The 18,650-nt window shown below is 50.0% G+C and overlaps 1 protein-coding gene across 1 annotated transcript in view; it reads right to left on the reverse strand.

The window, feature by feature from the left end:
- STK24 (serine/threonine kinase 24) overlaps positions 1-18,650 on the reverse strand; it is a 102,469-nt gene that overhangs the window by 16,870 nt on the left and 66,949 nt on the right. Inside the window, exons 3-5 of the mRNA XM_082859329.1 lie at positions 8,873-8,929; positions 2,612-2,720; positions 2,158-2,315 (exon numbers count right to left, since the gene is read on the reverse strand). Coding sequence (XP_082715455.1) covers positions 2,158-2,315; positions 2,612-2,720; positions 8,873-8,929 — 324 coding nt within the window. The remainder of the gene's footprint in view (positions 1-2,157; positions 2,316-2,611; positions 2,721-8,872; positions 8,930-18,650) is intronic.

Here is an 18,650-nt window from a genome sequence, read left to right on the forward strand (position 1 = left end):
GTGTCAAGCAGGGCTCTAGACGCACACACGAGACTTAAGGCCAACACCTCCTTCAGTTCAGGGACGCAAGGATGCTGGTGAGGCAGGTACCGTCCATCCTCACCCCAACCCCACCTGCCTTTGAGAATCGGCACGTGTGCCCCAACATGGAACTGCCGAGAGCACCCTGCTTCCCCAGGGCCCCTGGGGCTGCAAGCTCTCGAGCTGTCACGCGGAGACTAGTGGGGACACTGGCCAGACAGACATGCAAGGACAGACGGGGGGACTGGAAAGAGGCCGAGCGTGTGTACCAGCAGAGCAGACGTGCCCGTCAAAGAGCGTAACCGCCCCGCCAGACGAGCCTCAGACGGGGGCAATCACTGGAAACAGGTCTTTCGTCAGGCACTGCTCCAGAGGAGAGCGGCCAGCCCAGGGGCACATCCCCCCGCCCTCAGGCCCCAGCCTCTGGCAGCCTTTCCTGACAGACCTCAGGACTCGGGTCCTGAACCTTATCTGCACTTCCCACACCTCCTGCATCAACAAACCTGGGAAGGGAATTTCACAGACATCTTCACAATGAGTTCCAGCTAAGAGCTGTTGGGTCTGATCCAAGCAAACGGAAGGACGGGCTTTTGCCATAAGCCAGAGGAAAGGGTAAGGGAGGTAAGGGTTTGCACGAAACGTGACACGCTTTCTTAAGCTCCCCGGCCAAGCGTGCACTCCCTGTAAGTCTGCGACAGTGTCTTTTCATCTGCCTAAAAAACAACGCAGCATCTACTGATCACACAGGAGCATTCTGATCTCGACAGCTCCAGGGAAAAGGTGACAAAGCTTCACGATGCCGTGGGATCGCTACAGTGCAGAGGCCACCTTCAGCAAACACCCAGAGAGGCCCTGCCCAGGAAGAAAGGCGGGGAAGGAAGGTCTCAGGCAGCCCGGACAATTCTTGAAGAAGCGTCAGGTGAGCCGTGGTGAGTAACACTGAAAAGGGAAGATCTAAATCCTGAGTCACGGGGGCCACGGTTGACCAGCTCACTGACCAGAAAGGAAAAGAAGAGAAGAATCAGTGGGGTGTGATCAGATGAGTTAAGAGACTTGGATTCTAGCCCCAGCCCTGCCAAAATCTAGACCTGAGAACTTTGATAAATGGGCCTCAGCTTAAAAAAAAGAGAAGGAACTGAACACGTAAGTTCCTGTTGAGGAAACGACACGACCCCAGGAAAAGGGACAACAGCAAAAGCTGCTGCTGACATCAGAAGTAGCTATGGAGGTAAACCCACCCCAGGGCCAAGGCACCCACAGGCAACAGACACACCAGAGACTAGACAGCTCGGCTACCTTGAGGGTTGAAAACCTAATCGTCACTTATTGGCCATTGGCTACCAAGGCCACGAGGACGCCTATGGGAGTCACGGCCACCATTACAACTCAACAGTGAGAGGGCCGGGTCCACCTCTGCCGCGATGGACACGCACCCCAGCCACTTCCAGCACCAACGCAACAGCTCACCACACCGAGCTTAGGTCCCCAGGAAAAGCTACCCTTACGCTCCGTGTGCGATGCTTCACAAGGTGGGGATCTGCCAGGTACTGAGAAGAGTCCCACTTAAAGAGAAGAAGTGGTGTTTGGCATGTCAGTGTATCTGAGTTAAAATTTGTTTGCCTAGAAATACAGGTTTAGAGAAGCCTATTCTCTGTGGCCCACGTGGAGATCTCACTGCATTCAGGCGACCGAGACAGAGCCGGTGTGGGACGTGAGAGTGAAATGAGGTCTAGGAGGCGGGGGTTCTGGGCTTTTTGAGTCTATATTAAACAGTTTTAGAAAGCTGAAGGGCAACGGGGAAGAAAGAAGACAGGAAAAACTGGGAGAGTGCATCACATGACGGGTAAAAGAGGCTGGAAAAGGGAATCACGATTTTGCCTCTTGTTGCTAAGGAGCGGCTGAGGACACGATCCCAGCAGGGGGGCATCTAAAGGCGAGGACAGGAGGGTGTGCAGCAGCCCGGAGAGCGCTCTTCTGCCCAGGTGCTGGCCTTCCAGTTCTGTGCACTCTCCGTTTCTCCTGTGGGATCCTTTCTGCCCTTGCCCCTTCAATAGGGTTCAGAGTTCTGTCCAAGGCCCTCTGCCCTCCCCCACTCCTCAGGCTCCTCTGGCCCGCCAGCCAAGGCGCCGCCCTCACCTTTGAGTCATAGGCCGACTGCTTGATGACTTCAGGCGCCATCCAGAAAGGGGTGCCCACGAAGGTGTTTCTCTTTATCTGGGTGTCTGTCAGCTGGCCCGCCACTCCAAAGTCCGCCAGCTTCACCTCTCCGTGTTCAGAGAGCAGGACGTTGGCAGCTGTAAAACAGAACCAAAGACGTCTCCTGCCGTCATCTGCTGGAGAGTTCCGCCCGCTACCATCTGGGACCAGGCACACGCGTGCCCCAGCACCATCACGCGCCCGACAAGAACGGGGACCAGGGCTGTGCTTCTGGTGAGACCCCCTCATGGCCCAGCCCACCTACCCAGGCATGTCGAAGGCACACCCACAGGACAACTTCCCTTGAGAAGAGAAGCACGGTTCAAACTCTACAACTAACACTCCTTCCTCGCCTTGGGTATTTCAAAGGAATATAAACAAGAGCTTTTCTCACCTTTAATATCTCTATGAATTTTCTTCTCCGAATGCAAATAATCAAGTCCTTTCAGTATTTCTCTTAATATAGTAGCAATCTGGGTTTCATCTAAAGGGCCAGGTTCTAACTAACAAGAAAAAAAACAATTAAAGTTACTTAAATGATTAGATGAAAAAGTGTGAGATGACAGAACAGCCAATGTTAAATGGACGAGAATAATCAAACCTGAAATCTTCTTCACTCCCAAACAGAATTAAAACCTAGTTACAAGGCCCTTTAAAAAACCCCACAGAGAACCGGGGAACATGACTTTGCTGGATGAAGCAAAGCTGGCTAAGAATTGAAGTTGGGCCAGTGAGAAAGGCCGCGGTCAGCCTGCCACGCCTGCCGGCTGAGCTGGGAGGGATGACAGTCCAGAAAGCAAAAGCCCAGCGCCTCACAGTGCTTGCCCGGGAGGGGGCAGAGCAGCCTGGCTCTGTCCTAGCAGAGGTGACGGTATCGCAACACAAGGGGTCAAGAAGAGAAGGCCCGGGAGCTGGCTGCTTTCTGAGGCCACCCCGGCACCGGAAGTTCTTACATCTGAATTGTAAAACTTGGGGGAAGAGAGCGGAAAAGAGCTCAGTCCCTCATGACTGAATTTTTTTATGTGATATAATATATATACACACGTATGTTATGTAATAAAAACATTAGTTAGTATATTACCCCAAATGACATAATAATTGCCTGAGGATAAATATTTCAAGGAAACTCGAAGGAACCGACACTGACTCCTCACTGCTGTTAGTTATACAAAGATGTAAGGCAGACAAGTCAGGTACACACATCCCCACTAAAAGAAAGAAACTCAGACAAGTTCTAGAGCTCAGTTCAAACTGGACAGTAAGCCTACCATCTCCTGTACAGCAGGGAACTCAACCACCACCAATCGCATAACTACCTCAGCAAAACCACCTAACACTCCACCCAAAGAACAAACAGTGGAAGCGTCAGAGAAAGGGGCACAATTCTAACAATTTAACTTTTCATCTGAATGATGATGTTCGGTATTACGTTTTCAGACTTGACAGTGAATTCTACCATAACCCAAATTCACACACGTAAGTCAACAGGACGACACAATTCCACGATGCTCACCGAGTAGGTTTGAAAGAGATAGATTTGCTTTAAACCAAAGGGAATGGAAACCAAGACACGCCTTCTGAGGTAGCGTTCGGATGGACACGTCCATTTTCTCGGACAGACAAGTCCTGCTGTCTCAGGGCCTTCAGTGGGATGGTGGTGGTGGAACAGCTGATCGTTTCTGGGCCCAGGTCGGGGCACAGAGAACCCCCTTCTCACTTCATAACAGCGCGATTGCAGCTGCCCTGCTTTCTGGTCCATCCAGCGAGCTGGTCACAGGCCCAACCTGACCCATGAAAATCCACGAAGCCCGGGAGGAAGGGGGTGTTTCTCAAAGTCGGGGCCACCTCTCTGGGACTCTGGCCCGTCTGGCAGCGGGGCCCCCGTGCTCAAGCCACTTTCTCACACTCAGAACCCGGGTGGAAGGGAGGCTCCTTGCTTTTCGTTTCACGGTGTGCTACAGACGCAGAGAAGTCACACTGACAGGTAACTAGTCCCCCAGGAAGTCCTCCAAGTCCTAACTAGGATCCCGCCCGCGACGGCCGCAGACCAGGGCGGCCCACTGCGCACTCTGTTCCGTGGAACCTAATTCCTCCCCAAGTTGTCTGACCCAGAGTCTTGTTCTCAAGAAACACATCGAAACGACTGTTCCTAAGCACACGATCCGGAAACTCTGCCTTGTCTGCCGGCTCCACATCTACTTCTGAGTTCACAGAGTGGGGGAATTTTAATACTCAAAATGAGGAAAATGCACTTTTCTCACAGCCTGGGGAAAAAGAGGAATTGGCAGAGACGCTGGCGAATTTGCTCTTATGCCCCGGGTACAGACCGCAGACGGCTAACCCCACCGCTCAAAATGCTCTCCCAGAGCGGGGCTTCCATCCCCTCCTGCAGCAGGTTTTCACCCAGGCAGACAGCCAGGAATGTCTGGCTGGACTTGGACTTACCCACCTCCGCCCTCCTGTGATCAAGTGTCTGGAAAGAAACGGCGGAGCAGCCTGGAGTCATCACCAAGGAGAGAGAAGACCGAGGAACACGAACTGAAACATCTTCTGCTGGACCATATAAGAGCTGGCTCTCCGACTGATATATATATATATGGTTATGCCCTTTTAAATCTGGCCTGAACACCACCCACCAATGATTCACAGGTGGGGGCAGGAAGAGAGAGACTCTATTTACAGAGCAGGGAGATCCTTCAAGGTGTCAAAATCCACTGTAAAGGGTATTCAGTTGTTCCCTAGAGCACAGAGCTCCTGGCTGGTGGGTACTCACATGCTCCACCACTAACATTCCCAAGCAGTCTCTTCATTAAGAAGACTGTGGAATCTTCAAATAATCTCTATAAAAGAAAGACTCAGAGGAAAAAAAAAATGTAGACGGCTCCTCTTCTCTGGGTGACCTCTAATTCCCCCTCCCAAACCTGGTTTCCCCTCTTCCTCTGTAACAGACTCTCGTCCTGCACGCGGCCACCCAACTAGAGACCGCATCTGCCGGCCTCTGCAGCAGCAAGTCTGGCCACGTGACTGAGTTCTTGACAAAGGAATACTTGCAGAAGTGCCCCTTCCTGGTCTTGGCTTTGAAATGCCGGCAGCCAGAGAAGACAAGGACTCAAGACCACGGGAAGCCACCCACCCCTGCAGGGCCCGGAGACCCCTGAGCCCACGTGTGGGAGAGGAAGTTCCATCTCGTGTGAGACACTGTTTGGAGGCCACCACAACAGCAGCTTGGCCTGAACATAAATGAACATGTCATCTCATTTTTTAAAATTCGTGTGGCATATTCATTTTTAAGTTTGTCAAACATCTCTGCCTGACTGAGTGACCAATTTATGTAGCCTAGTTCCTTCTTAATTAAGATTCCACGGTTGCCCCTTAGATTCTCCTATAATACTGATTCATTTTATAGTCAGTGAAAAATCTTTCGGTCTCAGGCCCTCTGTTGCTAACCTCATTCCCCTTCTCCCAATTCACCTCATGCTGCTTTATTTTCCTTGTAGCACTTTCCCACATGCGATATAATCAACTGTCTGCCTCTACTTGGAAGCTCAATTCCAGAATGAAAAGAAAGCCAAAAAAAATTAACTATCACACATGCTCACAAGGCAATCCTAGGTGAAGGAAGGCACCATCTTCCTGCCCAGGCTAAGGTGTTATTAAGACTCAGTGCGGGGAATTAAACTAATGTCTCACAACCTACGTAAAAAGGCATGAAAACTAAAATGTAGAGTGAAAAAAGCCACCAAGTCTACAGTATTTCATTATAGCAGCCCCAGTGCACGAAGAGAAAGGATGAATCTAGAGTGAGGAGAGAGCCGGCGAGATCTTCGTGCTCTGGGAAATGGCAGAGCCCTGCCCTTGAACAGGACACCGTCATCCTTCCCTCCACAGGCTTCATGTACAGGGGCTGCTCCAAAGACATACAAACATATCAGCGCCGTGCCTCTTAACAGAGAGAGATATTAAACAAAAGCAAGGTGGGGGCTTCCCTGGAGGCGCAGTGGCTGAGAGTCCGCCTGCCGATGCAGGGGACACGGGTTCGTGCCCCGGTCCGGGAGGATCCCACATGCCGCGGAGCGGCTGGGCCCGTGAGCCGTGGCCGCTGAGCCTGCGCGTCCGGAGCCTGTGCTCCGCAGTGGGAGAGGCCACGACAGTGAGAGGCCTGTGTACCGCAAAACAAAAACAAAAGCAAGGTGGGATTTTTCTAAGAAATGCCCCAAATCCATATATTCAGCTACCTGGTAACAAATCTTCATATGCAACAATACTCTGGTTTTTAGAATCTTGTGTAAACACTTAATAGACACTCTCAAAATAATCTTAATAGTCTTCAACATTCAAAAAACTCTTGTATCCCATTATTAAAGTGCATCTTCTTTGAGGACTGGGGTCAGGCCAACAGAAAAGGGATAAGAGATGAAGAAAGATACGACAAAGTCAGAGGGAGGGAAAGGAGAGCGCGGGGTCAGGGCTTTGCAGCTGGTTACAACAAGGTCCAATGTCCAGCTCTATCTGCTAGCTGGCACACCTAACTTCTGAGTATTTCTGTTTCTTCGAGTAAAATGAGACGATTTGGGCACATTCAAAAAGGGATGCCTGGTTCTTGTCACCAGAGCCCCTGATGTGGAAGATGGACGGCAGTTTGACGGGACTCGCACCATATGGGATTTTAGTTAATAAGTGGAGAATTCGACACTTCCTTCCAACTGTAATGTCTAAAATTTCACAGACTTCAAAGCTCCAAAGAAAGTTACCACTAAATAAATTATTGTGGCATTAAGAATGAATAAACTAAAGCATTTAGAGACTAGAATTGCTGTTCTGAAGGACTCAATGTGGGAAAAGAGTCCCCACAAATCATTTTATACATGCCACAAATGAAATTCACTTAAGATAACAGTAAATCGAATTATACAAAATGAGGCAATTTTCTACATTTCTGTAGTATTTCCCAAAGGAGTAAAAAACAAAAAAGAAAAGAAAAGCAAAGCAAAGCTCCTTGTGTCATATGTATATTTACAGAAAAGAAGCAAAGGAAGTCATAAAATTTGTCCAGCTGCTTTGCTGCTCTCTCCAGTTTAGTATCAGTTTATACCATGTTAAATTTTTTCCCTGAACGTTCCTTTTGACCAATTGCTTTTATGGTTTATAACATTATGTGATTTTTTTTAATGGGGTACATAAGCCTTTCAGAGATACATACAGTTCTAGAGGTTCTACCTTCCCCCCAAAATACTACTTGTTACTATTACTGTGAGAAAGTAAACTCCTTTTAACCAAAGGGTATTTCTTTTCTTAGTGAATAAAAATCTGTGTCAACTGTAACCACCAAAAAACGCTAGCTTCCTTCAGCTGTGAGACCAGTGAAAACTGCAGACCTACCCCCCTGACAACCGTCTAGCAGGCAGAACCCACGCTCTAACACTAAAATGATAGCTCAGGCCTGACCTGGAAATCGCCACTCACCCAAAAGCCCAGCTTTTACAGGACGGGCAGGGAAAGAGTGCTGATCCGTTGATTTTAACGCATCACCACGTGGGGATGAAATGTCAGGGGCTAAACAACCGTGTGAGATTTTTTTAATTTGTCTTGCACATATTGTGTCTCAAGGACGACTTAAGTAATGCCCACGATTTACTGGTTATTTCTGAGCACCTCATCAGAGGCCAACATGTGACCATGTTTTACCACAAGAGGGGAGTTACAGACTGTGACTTTGAGGTCATCCTACGCCGGAGCTGCCTCTACCATGTGTGTGGGCTGGACACCTAGGTCGAGACCAGGTAGGAGACACCGCCACTGGCAGGGGTCCAGCTCCACCACAGCCACACTGGGAGCGCAGCAAGGCCTGTCTGCGTGAGCATCCAGTAAACAGAAACACGCGTTCCTGCTTGGCCCAGCGGCGGCTCCCATTTGTGACACTGCCCGTCTCTTACCTCTGAAATCAAATTTTAATTTTTAAAAATTCTAGTTCTGATTAATCATAAATGAAGATGTTCCACGCATATTTTAGAAGCGAAGTTACCATTTGAAACATGAAACAATGATGGGGTACCAGCTCCACAGAAGTTAAAACCAGTTTTAGAAAATAAGAAACTGTTATTAAGTCAGACACGGCAGGCGACATCCTTCATGGCTGCTTGGAGTGAATTCACTGGTTTCCCATGAAATAGCAAAACTGTCTTCAAAAGCAGATCTATATGCAGACATAAGCTGGGACGAAGTGAGAGAGTGGCATGGACATATACACACTACCAAATGTAAAACAGGTAGCTAGTGGGAAGCAGCCGCATAGCACAGGGAGATCAGCTCGGTGCTTTGTGACCGCCTGGAGGGGTGGGATAGGGACGGTGGGAGGGAGACGCAAGAGGGAGGAGATATGGGGATATGTGTATATGTATAGCTGATTCGCTTTGTTATACAGCAGAAACTAACACACCACTGTAAAGCAATTAGACTCCAATAAAGATGTTAGAAAAAAAAAGATCTATAATTTACAGTAACGTATCAGAAGCAGAAATCCCTACTATAAAGAATAGTTTGGTCCTTTTTTCATGCAACTTAAAAGGGAAACAGAAATGTAAACAGAATTATCTTTACAAGCAAGACTGACTGAGAAGACCTCTGATGCGTATTAAACATCCAGTGTGATACTTACTAGGTCCAGTGCGGAACCTCCACCAAGATATTCCATTATTATCCATAATTTAGTGTCCTACAGAAAAAAACAAAAAGAGAGGCAAATTATTTCTTTTAATAAAAGCAGAAAAGATTGTTTTAAATAATCTAAGGGTATTTTGCTCTGTCATTTTGGAACTAGAAAATTTTATAAATACACAACAGCGAGAAAAGTGCATCCGAGTGAGAACTGGGTGGGAAGCCTGCACTGTGCCGGAGGGGCCCCGCACCAGACCCCCCCGGCAGTGCGCTCCACAGCTACCGCACCAGGGCTCCGAGGGGCGCGCCTGTTTTCACACCACCTCAGTGGGTGATCCTCTGGCACAGAAGGGTTTGGGAACCAGTCCCCAAGGCCAGTACCATGCACACCCATCCCGCCCTGAGCATCAGACAGGAGGCGACCGGAGCACAGCCCTGGGCCACCTCCCCCCCCACTCCCCCCACGCCTGCAGCTCTGAGATGCGCAGAGGGCAGGCGGCATGGCTGGTGTGGCCTGTCACCCACTGCCTTGCTCCGGAGCTGGGCGGCCACCCTGAAGGCTGCCGTCCCCCCACTCCGGGATATCCAGGAGAGCAGAGAGGCCCGAGCCTTGCCCCAGTCCTCCAGCCCCCTCACCAGCCTTCGTGTCTTGCGCCTCTTCCGTCCGTCTCTCCTGAAGCCCCGCAGCGCCCATGGCTTCCAGGGTTCTTTTCAGACACAAATCCCAAAGTGCTACTCCCTTGAAAGCCAACAAGGTAGCAAACACCCACCCAGCCCTCCCGGGGGATGAGGGCACACCGGTGCGGGGTCAGGCGCACACGTCCTCTGAAGCCTCTGACTGGGCGCCTGGCCGAGTGAGTGCCCGCGCCACAGCAGGCAAGCTTGAAGGCTGGGGGAGGGGGCGCGGTGACCTGCCGCGGCCTGCGGTGCCCGGTCCACAGCCTCGGAGCAGGTGTGCAAGCGCCAGGCTGCTTCCCTGCTAGCGCGACACTCTCCGGTTGCTTTCAAGCGCATCAAAAAGAAGAGAAGCAAACAAAACCCTTCCTAGGCTCTTTGGTACCTTCAGGATGGAGCTGAGCCCGAGCTCTTCAGAGCAAGCAGGGCCCTCGCCAGGCCCCAGCCTCGCCCCAGCCTCGCTGCCCCCGGCCCTAGCAATGCTGAAAGTTTTGCTCTTCTGGACTGAGGCGCAGTTTCCTCAATCAGGAAAACCCTCACCAGCTCCTCTCCCCGCCCTCCACTTTAGCACCTTTGGTCTGATCTTCACTTAGATTTGCTTGTCTGTGTTTCCCACCAACAGCAAGCTAAGTGGCTGGGGGCAGCGCCTGGCACGCTCAAGCCCAGTAAAGGCGGCCTGTGGCACCTGTAGCGGAGGAAGGGCAATGATGCTGACTGCGTGTTCACTTCAGGGAGGCACTCGTGCCTGCACTACACTTGTAAAGCAAGTTTCTTTTAAAATTAAAAAAAAAAAAATTAATTAAATTTTAAAAAAATTAAAAAAAAATTTTTTTTAATTTTAAATAAATCCTGACATCTGGAGTCAAGTCTGTGATATTATAAAGAAACAGCCCAAGTTCTACTGTATGTGGAACACCTTCTCAAGTCTTTAAACGTCCTTGACTCCTGATATGACGAAGACAATTCCAGTCTAGACTGGAAAAGGCATGGAAACCTTACCTGATGTGTTTGGGGTCTACCTGATAGACACAAACATTTACTCACTTAGTATTCATCCAGTCATGGGCACCAGCCTTGAGCAGGCTCCATCACCCCCTGCTTCTGATTTCAAGAGAACTTCCTAGCAGAGAGAGCATTCTCCGGCCCTCCTTTATTTCACAGATACGCCCAAGTCTTCCCCAGGCCAGTACTTCCCGAACACCTGCTCCTGGCAAAGGTCCATGCTACTCCCTCTAGACACCCCAAAAGCACCTTGTTGGAGAGCGAGAAAGCAACTACTGCGGGGAACGGCCAACACCATTTTTGACGGCACAGGAAAGCTAAATGGTTTTTCTATAAGGAACTTGGGAGTTTACGTTTCTACTCTCATTCTCTTTTCTACGGCACCGTCTGGCCCAGCTCCCATCCCTTTTACCTTGTGGGTGTTGAGGGTGAATTCCCTACAACGAGATCAGCTCTGGCAGGCAGGCTCCCCCACCCCGCATCTGCATCTGTGGGGAGCTGGAGCAGAGGAACAGGACACCCTGGGAAACGGTCTGTGCTGACTCGGAGGTTCAGGGTCACCTCACAGCTTCCGGAAGCAGCAAGACAGGCGACCACACCTCATCCTCCGTTCCAAAGCTCCAGCTCCCCACTACCTACTAAGGGAGCAAAACAACCCTTTACACGGCTCGCTCTCCTTTCAGGGAGTCATGACAGGGGACAAAGTGACCTGTTCTCCCGTAACCCTCAGGGGCACTTCAGCAACAGCAGAACACCTGGCAAACCAGGTGCCCCCAGCTGAAAGGCTTTATAAGGCCCGGGCCTTCACTGTACCTTCCTGGAGAGGAAGATGCAGTAAGAAAGACCAGCCCCGCTTCTCTGTTCATCCAGCTCGTTCCTGGTACCAGACAGGCCAGGGCCTGAACGCTACCCAACACGAGGTCCGCCAGATTTGGGGGGCACTCAGGAAGACAGCACTAGGTCCTTCATTCAGGCCACTGCTTTTTAAAGACTTGGCCAGGTCCTAGGACCCAGGTGCTTTTCTCCCCAGTTCCACCAGTCTGGGAATGGAAACTGCGTCAAGAAAGGTTCCACTGGTCCCACCTCTCAGCTGAACCTGCCTTCCCACCCCACGGGGTGTGCCGCTCACCTCGGCCGCCAAGCCAGCAAGAGAGTGGGGGACAGCCCTGGGGACGAGGGGTCAGCGGCCTCACCGGCTCTGCGCTCCCCGCAGCCGGTCCCCGTGGGGAGCCCGTCTCTAAGGCGGAGGCCAGACCTCCAACGACTGGCGAGTCACAGCTCCCAGGAGTGGGCCCCAAGCGAGGGGACAGCAGGACCTGCCAGGTCACAGAGGCGGAACCAGCTGCCTTTTAAGATGAACCGAAGGATGAGTTGGCACCGGGGCGGGGGTGGAGGGAGGGAACGAGGGGGTCAAGTGCGGCCAGCCAGCAGGTAGGGCAGGAGTGCAGCAGCAAGAACCTAACGTGGAGGGCGAGGGGAGGGCCAGAGAACCGTCCATCCTGTAGCCTGTTGATAAACACTTCACACTTCCTCCCAGAAGTCACCGGAGGGCACCAGGGCCGGCTCTCGCTCTTACTCAGCCCTCGAGGTGTGCAGGGAAGAGGCCAGGAGCAGCGAACAAAGGGCGCCTGCGCGGCGGGGAGAGGGGCTGGGCTGGGGGCGGGGCAAGGCTGGAAGGCGGGGCACAGGCGGGGGCCTCGCTCAAATGGACACGGGCAATGCCCTCCACCGACAGGGAGTCCTGGGGGAAGCGGCAGAGGACGGGCTGACAAAGGTATCCACAGGTCCTTCACGCAGCGAGGGTCACTCTCCTTTCTCTTTAATGCAAAACCATCGCTGGTTTTAAAATAGCTGACAGCTTCTACCAAATTCCAGTATGAATTCTCAACTCTGTGGCTTGGCGGACCAACCCATGCCAAGCACGGACCCACCTGCCTGCTCCTCTCACCTCCAGCTTCTCCCTGCGCCCAGCTCCAAGGCCCGCAGGCTTCCGCACAGCTGCTCCCGCTGCCAGGTGTGCCGCCCGCCGGCCTCTGAGGACAGCATTCGGGGTGACCCTCTCCCTCCTCCGTGCTCCAGGCCCATGCTCTGTCCTCCCTGTCCCTGCCTCAGGGAAGACAGCCCGGCTCACCCTCCGCCCAAGACTAGCCCCACCAGCAGTGCCCTCGGTTCACCCGCCACCTCCCATTCCCACGGGTGACCCCCAGCCCAACCGGTGACCCCACTACGCCCCTGGTCACCTCCCCCAGCACTCTCCTCCACAGCTGCATTCCTCTGGACTCAAGCCTTCTCCTTCTCTAGGCTGACTCTCTCCCACGGTCCCAGCGAGTCCAAGGCTATTGGGTCTGCTTGGCTCCACCCTGTCCTGGCTAGAATTCCCCAACTCTAACCCTCAGCGGCCGGTTCCTCCTTCTGACCCAAAGGGAAGGGTACTAAGAACAAGCTCTGCCCGCCTCACACGCCGACTGGGACAGAGATGCTGCGGACGTCATGAAAACCAGGGGCAGAGTGGAGGCCGGGTCTCAGGATGAGTGGAGTCCTGCGGTGCAGACAGGACCTGTGCCGCGTCAGCTGGCCCCCCGTGCAGCACCTCCAGTGCAGGACACTCATTCAACACAGGCAGAAGAGGCCTCTTAAATCTGCCACCAGTCACACCATCCCAAGTAATAATTTCTACCACCCACCCCCAAAGAAGAAACATTCAGAAGGGAGTAAATGGACCGGCTCAGGAAAGTAAAGATGGGCTCTGAGGGCTGCAGGCCAAGCGCTCCCCGCGGTCCCGTCAGGGTTTCTCCTCTTTGGCACCACCGGCACTTGGGGCTGGATAACCTCTGTTGCGGGGCTGCCCTGTGCATTGTAGGGCGCTGGGCAGCATCCCTGGCCTCCACCCACTAGAGGCCAGTAGCACATCCCCAGTCCTCAGGGCCAGACACCACCCATGGCCTCTGGGGGCCAAAGTCGCCCCTGCTGAAAACCACTGAACCGCCCAGTCAATATCCCTAAGCCTGAAGTGCGACTGCTCAGAAGTGCTGACCGGTTAATTCTCTCCTCCCCTTGGCAAAGCCAGTTGTTATACCCTGCAGCCTCCAGCTAGGAGACCATCACTAACTCACTGTGAGACACCTAAGCTTGAAGTGCCTCAGCCAGAAAAAAATGGCAATAATCTGTATCCCTAACCTCACGGTTCACCTGACAAGAAAATGAGATAATGAACGTGAAAGCACTTTGCGAAGCTCAGGGTACTAATCACAGGCAGAGTGCTATGAGCCCCCTCAACAGCCTCACCCGTACGTGCCTCGAAATAACCCAGTAAAACCGAAAAAGTCCAATTAACAAGACTAAACGGTGTTTCTGTGCATGGGAGTTTCTGAGTGGAATAAAATCTTGAACAATGATTCATCCACATTCTACACTAGAATGAAAAAATAATTACTGCCCTACAGGCCTTGAGGCATGAGTGTTAGAGAAGGATGGTCTGGTCAAGGGACACACGTGACCTGCTCGACCAAGTGACCAAGCACTGTCACGGCCCAGATGCAGAATCACGGCCCTCATAAAACCTGCCAAGTGAATGACGTGTGAGGTACTCTAAGGAAAATAAGAATTCTTAAAGTAAGAATGATTTTAATCAGAATAATTTCATGTTTAAAAAATTACCCCAGACAATGGAAGTTACGAATGGCCTTGTAAGAGAATTTTCTCATGAGGGAAAGAAAACAGTTAGTTATTTAATAACTTAAGGATTCACCACTTAAAAGGCACCGAAGTGTGTAAAGCGAGGCGTCTCCCTCTCGCCCCTGGCTCCTGGCTGTCCAGCCTCCGCGCCCACCAGCCTAGCGGCGCATCTTCCGTGACTTCACAGAAATATCTCTGCAAATACCTATCAGCTCCTTCTCCACTTCTATCCAAATGTAACGCTCTATACACTCTTCTATACCTTGCTTCTCCTTGGAGCATTCTATACTTGTCCATAAAGTAATTCCCTTTTTTTTTTTTTAAGCCGTAACTAACCCACACCCTATTGACAACATCAGGTTGCTCCCATTCTTTTGCTATCAGAACCTCAGGATGTATCATTTGGGGAGTTGCTGGAGGCTGAGTCAAAGGAATCCACTTGAATTTAAATAGATAATGACAAATTATTCTTCAAAGCTCCATTTGTACCGCCTCCAGCAACGTGTGAGAGCTCATTTCCCTTTTCTTTGCCAACGCACCATGTCCCTTGACAATATAATCCAACTTTTTTCCAGTCATTCTTAGGAGGTGAATGAATTGTGTCCCCCTCCTAAATTCATATGCTGAAGTCCTGACCCTGAGTACCGCAAAACGGGACTGAATTTGGACACAGGGTCTTCAAAGAGGTGTAACTTAAAATGAAGTCATTAGGGTGGCCCCTAATCCAATGTGACTGGTGTCCTCATAAGAAGAGATGAGAACACAGGCACACACAGAGGGACGACCGTGTGAAGACACAGGGAGAAGACGGCACCTCCAAGCCAAGGAGAGAGGACTCAGAGGAAGCCAGCCTGGCCGACACCTCGACCTCAGACTTCCAGACTCCGGATTTGTGAGGGAATAAACTTCTGCTGTTTAAGCCGCCGGGTCTGTGGCTCCGTGTTACGGCAGCCTGAGCAAATGACGGTCATCAACCCATTGCGGGGGGCCGGGGAGGGGGCGCGTATCTCACAAAGTTTGCCTTTCTCTCATTGTAAGGCTGAACATCCTTATGTATTGAAGAGTCATGCATGTTTTCTTTTTTTGTGAGCCCTTATTATCCTCTGTCTGTTTTTCTATTGACCTAATATTAGGGGAAGTAACCTCCTGTACCATGAGCCACAAACAGCATTTTCCTCATTTGTCTTTTGATTTTGCCTTTGGTAGTTTTTGCTCGTGGAAATTAATTTAATGTACACACACAACATCAACAACAACACCGCTTACAGGCAAACCTGCCCTGCACTGCCTGGAGGTGGTGGCTGAAAGCTGGCGCTCCCCACGTTCACAACCCTCACAGCGCTTGACGGACGTCAGAAGACGGAAAGGTTAACACAAGGTGAATAAGAAAAGGGGTGGATTCTGCACCATTAACAAAGATTTTTACACCATGAGTTCTGAAATGAAGTTAAGCTCTGCTTTTGCATCTGCACTGTAAGCAAAGGCTGAGCCCAGGAGGTCTTACTAAAACAGCGGGGCGTCACAGACTTCCTTAGGAGTGCAGATTTTAAAGCAAAGGTACCTTTTTGCTGAGATGCTGTGCGTGAACCCAGACTCTCGAGCCCGGGTTTGGATCCTGCCTCTGACCCGCACCAGCTCTGGGACCCTGCGACCAGGCCCGAAGCCGCCTTCGGTTTCCCATCTGCTCCTGGGACTAAAGAACACCCACCTCAGGGGCGCGCCTGGCACACAGCAGTGCCCATGAACTTGAGCTATTAATAGCGCACTAACTTTAGAGCGCCCCCTGTCTGAACTCAGGTCCACGGGGAGGCTTGTGAAACGAGGAGGCAGGAAACGGGTATCGAAGCCCAAGCCCCACCTCGTTTTACAGTCAGAGCAACTCCCTGACATTCACGGCACCTTCCAGCTGCACTCAAGGCACAGAACACGATGCCTGGCCTCAAAAATAGCGGATTTAATTGTTCCTCTGTCTCACAGATGCCAGCATTCCTTCAATGATTCGTGCCTCCTATGCACACAGTGTCACTGGGGGGTCTGTAAAATGAGTAGGGCTCAGGCTCTTTTCCTAAATAAATCACTTTTCATAATAGAAAAGTGGGCAAATAACTACCACCAGCCAGCCTGTGGTGGGTACCACAAAGACACAAAATGCTATGGGTGTTCAGAGGAGAGGCCCGTCTCATCAATTACCTACACAACAGAACTAATGGGGAGAGAAGAAAATGAGAAGATCAATCAGAAAATCAATGGCCAATAGGCACAGGAAAAGACGTTTAATGTCGCTAATCATTAGAGAAATGCAAATCAAAAGTACAATGAGGTGTCACCTCACACCAGTCAGGACGGCCACCATCAAAAAGTCTACAAATAACAAATGCTGGAGAGAATGCGGAGAAAGTGAACCTTCCTACACTGCTGGTGGGAATGTAAATTGGTGCAGCCACTACGGAAAACAGTATGGAGGTTCCTCAAAACCTAAAAATAGTTTCCATATGATCCAGCAATCCCCCTCTCCTGGCATATATCCAGACAAAACTCTAATTCGAAAAGATACACGCACCCCTATGTTCACAGCAGCACTACTCACAGTAGCCAACATATGGAAACAACCTTAATGTCCATCAACAGATGATGGATAAAGAAGATACGGTACCTATGTACAATGGAATACTACTCAGCCATAAAAAAGGGAATAATGCCATTTGCAGCAACATGGATGCAACTAGAGATTATCACACTAAGTGAAATAAGTCAGAAAGAGAAAGACAAATGCCATACAATTTCATTTACATGTGAAATCTAAAATATGACACAAATGAACCTATCTATGAAACAGAAACAGACTCACAGAGCTAGAGAACAGACTTGTGGTTGCCAAGGGGGAGGGGGCCGGGGCGAGCAGATGTGAGCTTTTCTGTATAGAACGGATAAACAAGGTCCTACTGTATAGCACAGAGAACTGTATTCAATATCCTGTGATAAACCAGAATGGAAAAGAATATATTAAAAAAAGAATGTATATATGTATAACTAAATCACTTTGCTGCACAGCAATAATGAACAGAACACTGTATATCAACTACACTTCAATTAAAAAAATAAATTGAGAAAACAGAAAATTAAAGCAGGATAAGCATGGGGGTAGGGAATGACGACCGGGGCGGCGGGGTGGGGGGACGACAGCCCAGCCTTCCGCTCTTTCATGAGGCCCTAAAAGGACTACACTGGTCCAAGACAAAGTCTCTTAGCTCTGGAAACAAGCATGGAACAAGAGAAAGGCCACGACCTGCAAATACCAACTAAAATGACACTGCGCTATTAATAAAACCGGAAACGGCACAAAGAGAAACAAGTCAACTGAAGATTTCTGGATCAAATCCTTAGGAAAAAATCAAAAGCATCACTACGAATTATCCAAAAATACTGGAAACACTACATACACCAAAAGCTATACAATACAACCAAAGATTTATTCAGAGGAAAACACAGTATTATACATTTTCATTACCAAGCCAAAAACAACGGTGTGGGGAGGCGGGGGGAGAGAAATTTTAAGTGTTCAATATGGAAGTTAGGAAAGAAGGGAAAAAGAAGGAAACCTAAGGAAAACAAATAAAGATACATGCTAAATGGAAAAATATTAGAATGAGAAATCTATTTTATGTTTTAAATAAACTCCAGGTACTATAATCAAGAAAAAAATAGATAACACTAATTTGTAAATATAGCAATAAAAAATTACGGATGGAAACACTTTTAAATGCAAACAGAACAGGTCACAATGTTTTATTATAATAAGTTTAAAAATCTACAATGAGGGTTTCCCTGGTGGCGCAGTGGTTGGGAGTCCGCCTGCCGATGCAGGGGACACGGGTTCGTGCCCCGGTCTGGGAGGATCCCACGTGCCGCGGAGCGGCTGGGCCCGTGAGCCATGGCCGCTGGGCCTGCACGTCCAGAGCCTGTGCTCCGCAATGGGAGAGGCCACGGCAGTGAGAGGCCTGCGCACCGCAAAAAAAAAAAAAAAAAAATCTACAATGAAATAGATGATTTCTTTGTAATGTATGAATTAAAATTTACTCAAGAAAGAAGAAACGGGTGGGGGAAGAAATGGATCAATTAACGTCCTCTAAAAATATCTATATAAAGAGGAAGGAAGGAGGGAAGAAAGGATGGGAAGGAGGCAAATGATTTTGCCCTTGAATGTTTTAAAAGAACAGAATATTCTAGCAACTCTCCTGAAGCACGGGACTTTTCCTGACATCGCAAGGTAACACCGACACCTGGAAAAGGTTATCATCAGTACAAGAGGAAGAGGGAGGTGCGTTTCTACGTGCCAGGGATACGGTGCCTCCTGGGACAGAGGGCTGTCATCTAAAGAGAGGAGTTTCTAGAGAAGAAAAAGGTGCTTTTGGAAATGAACATTAGGT

Source organism: Leucopleurus acutus (assembly GCF_964270905.1).
Source record: "Leucopleurus acutus genome assembly, chromosome: 18".
Taxonomy (NCBI): Eukaryota; Metazoa; Chordata; class Mammalia; order Artiodactyla; family Delphinidae; genus Leucopleurus; species Leucopleurus acutus.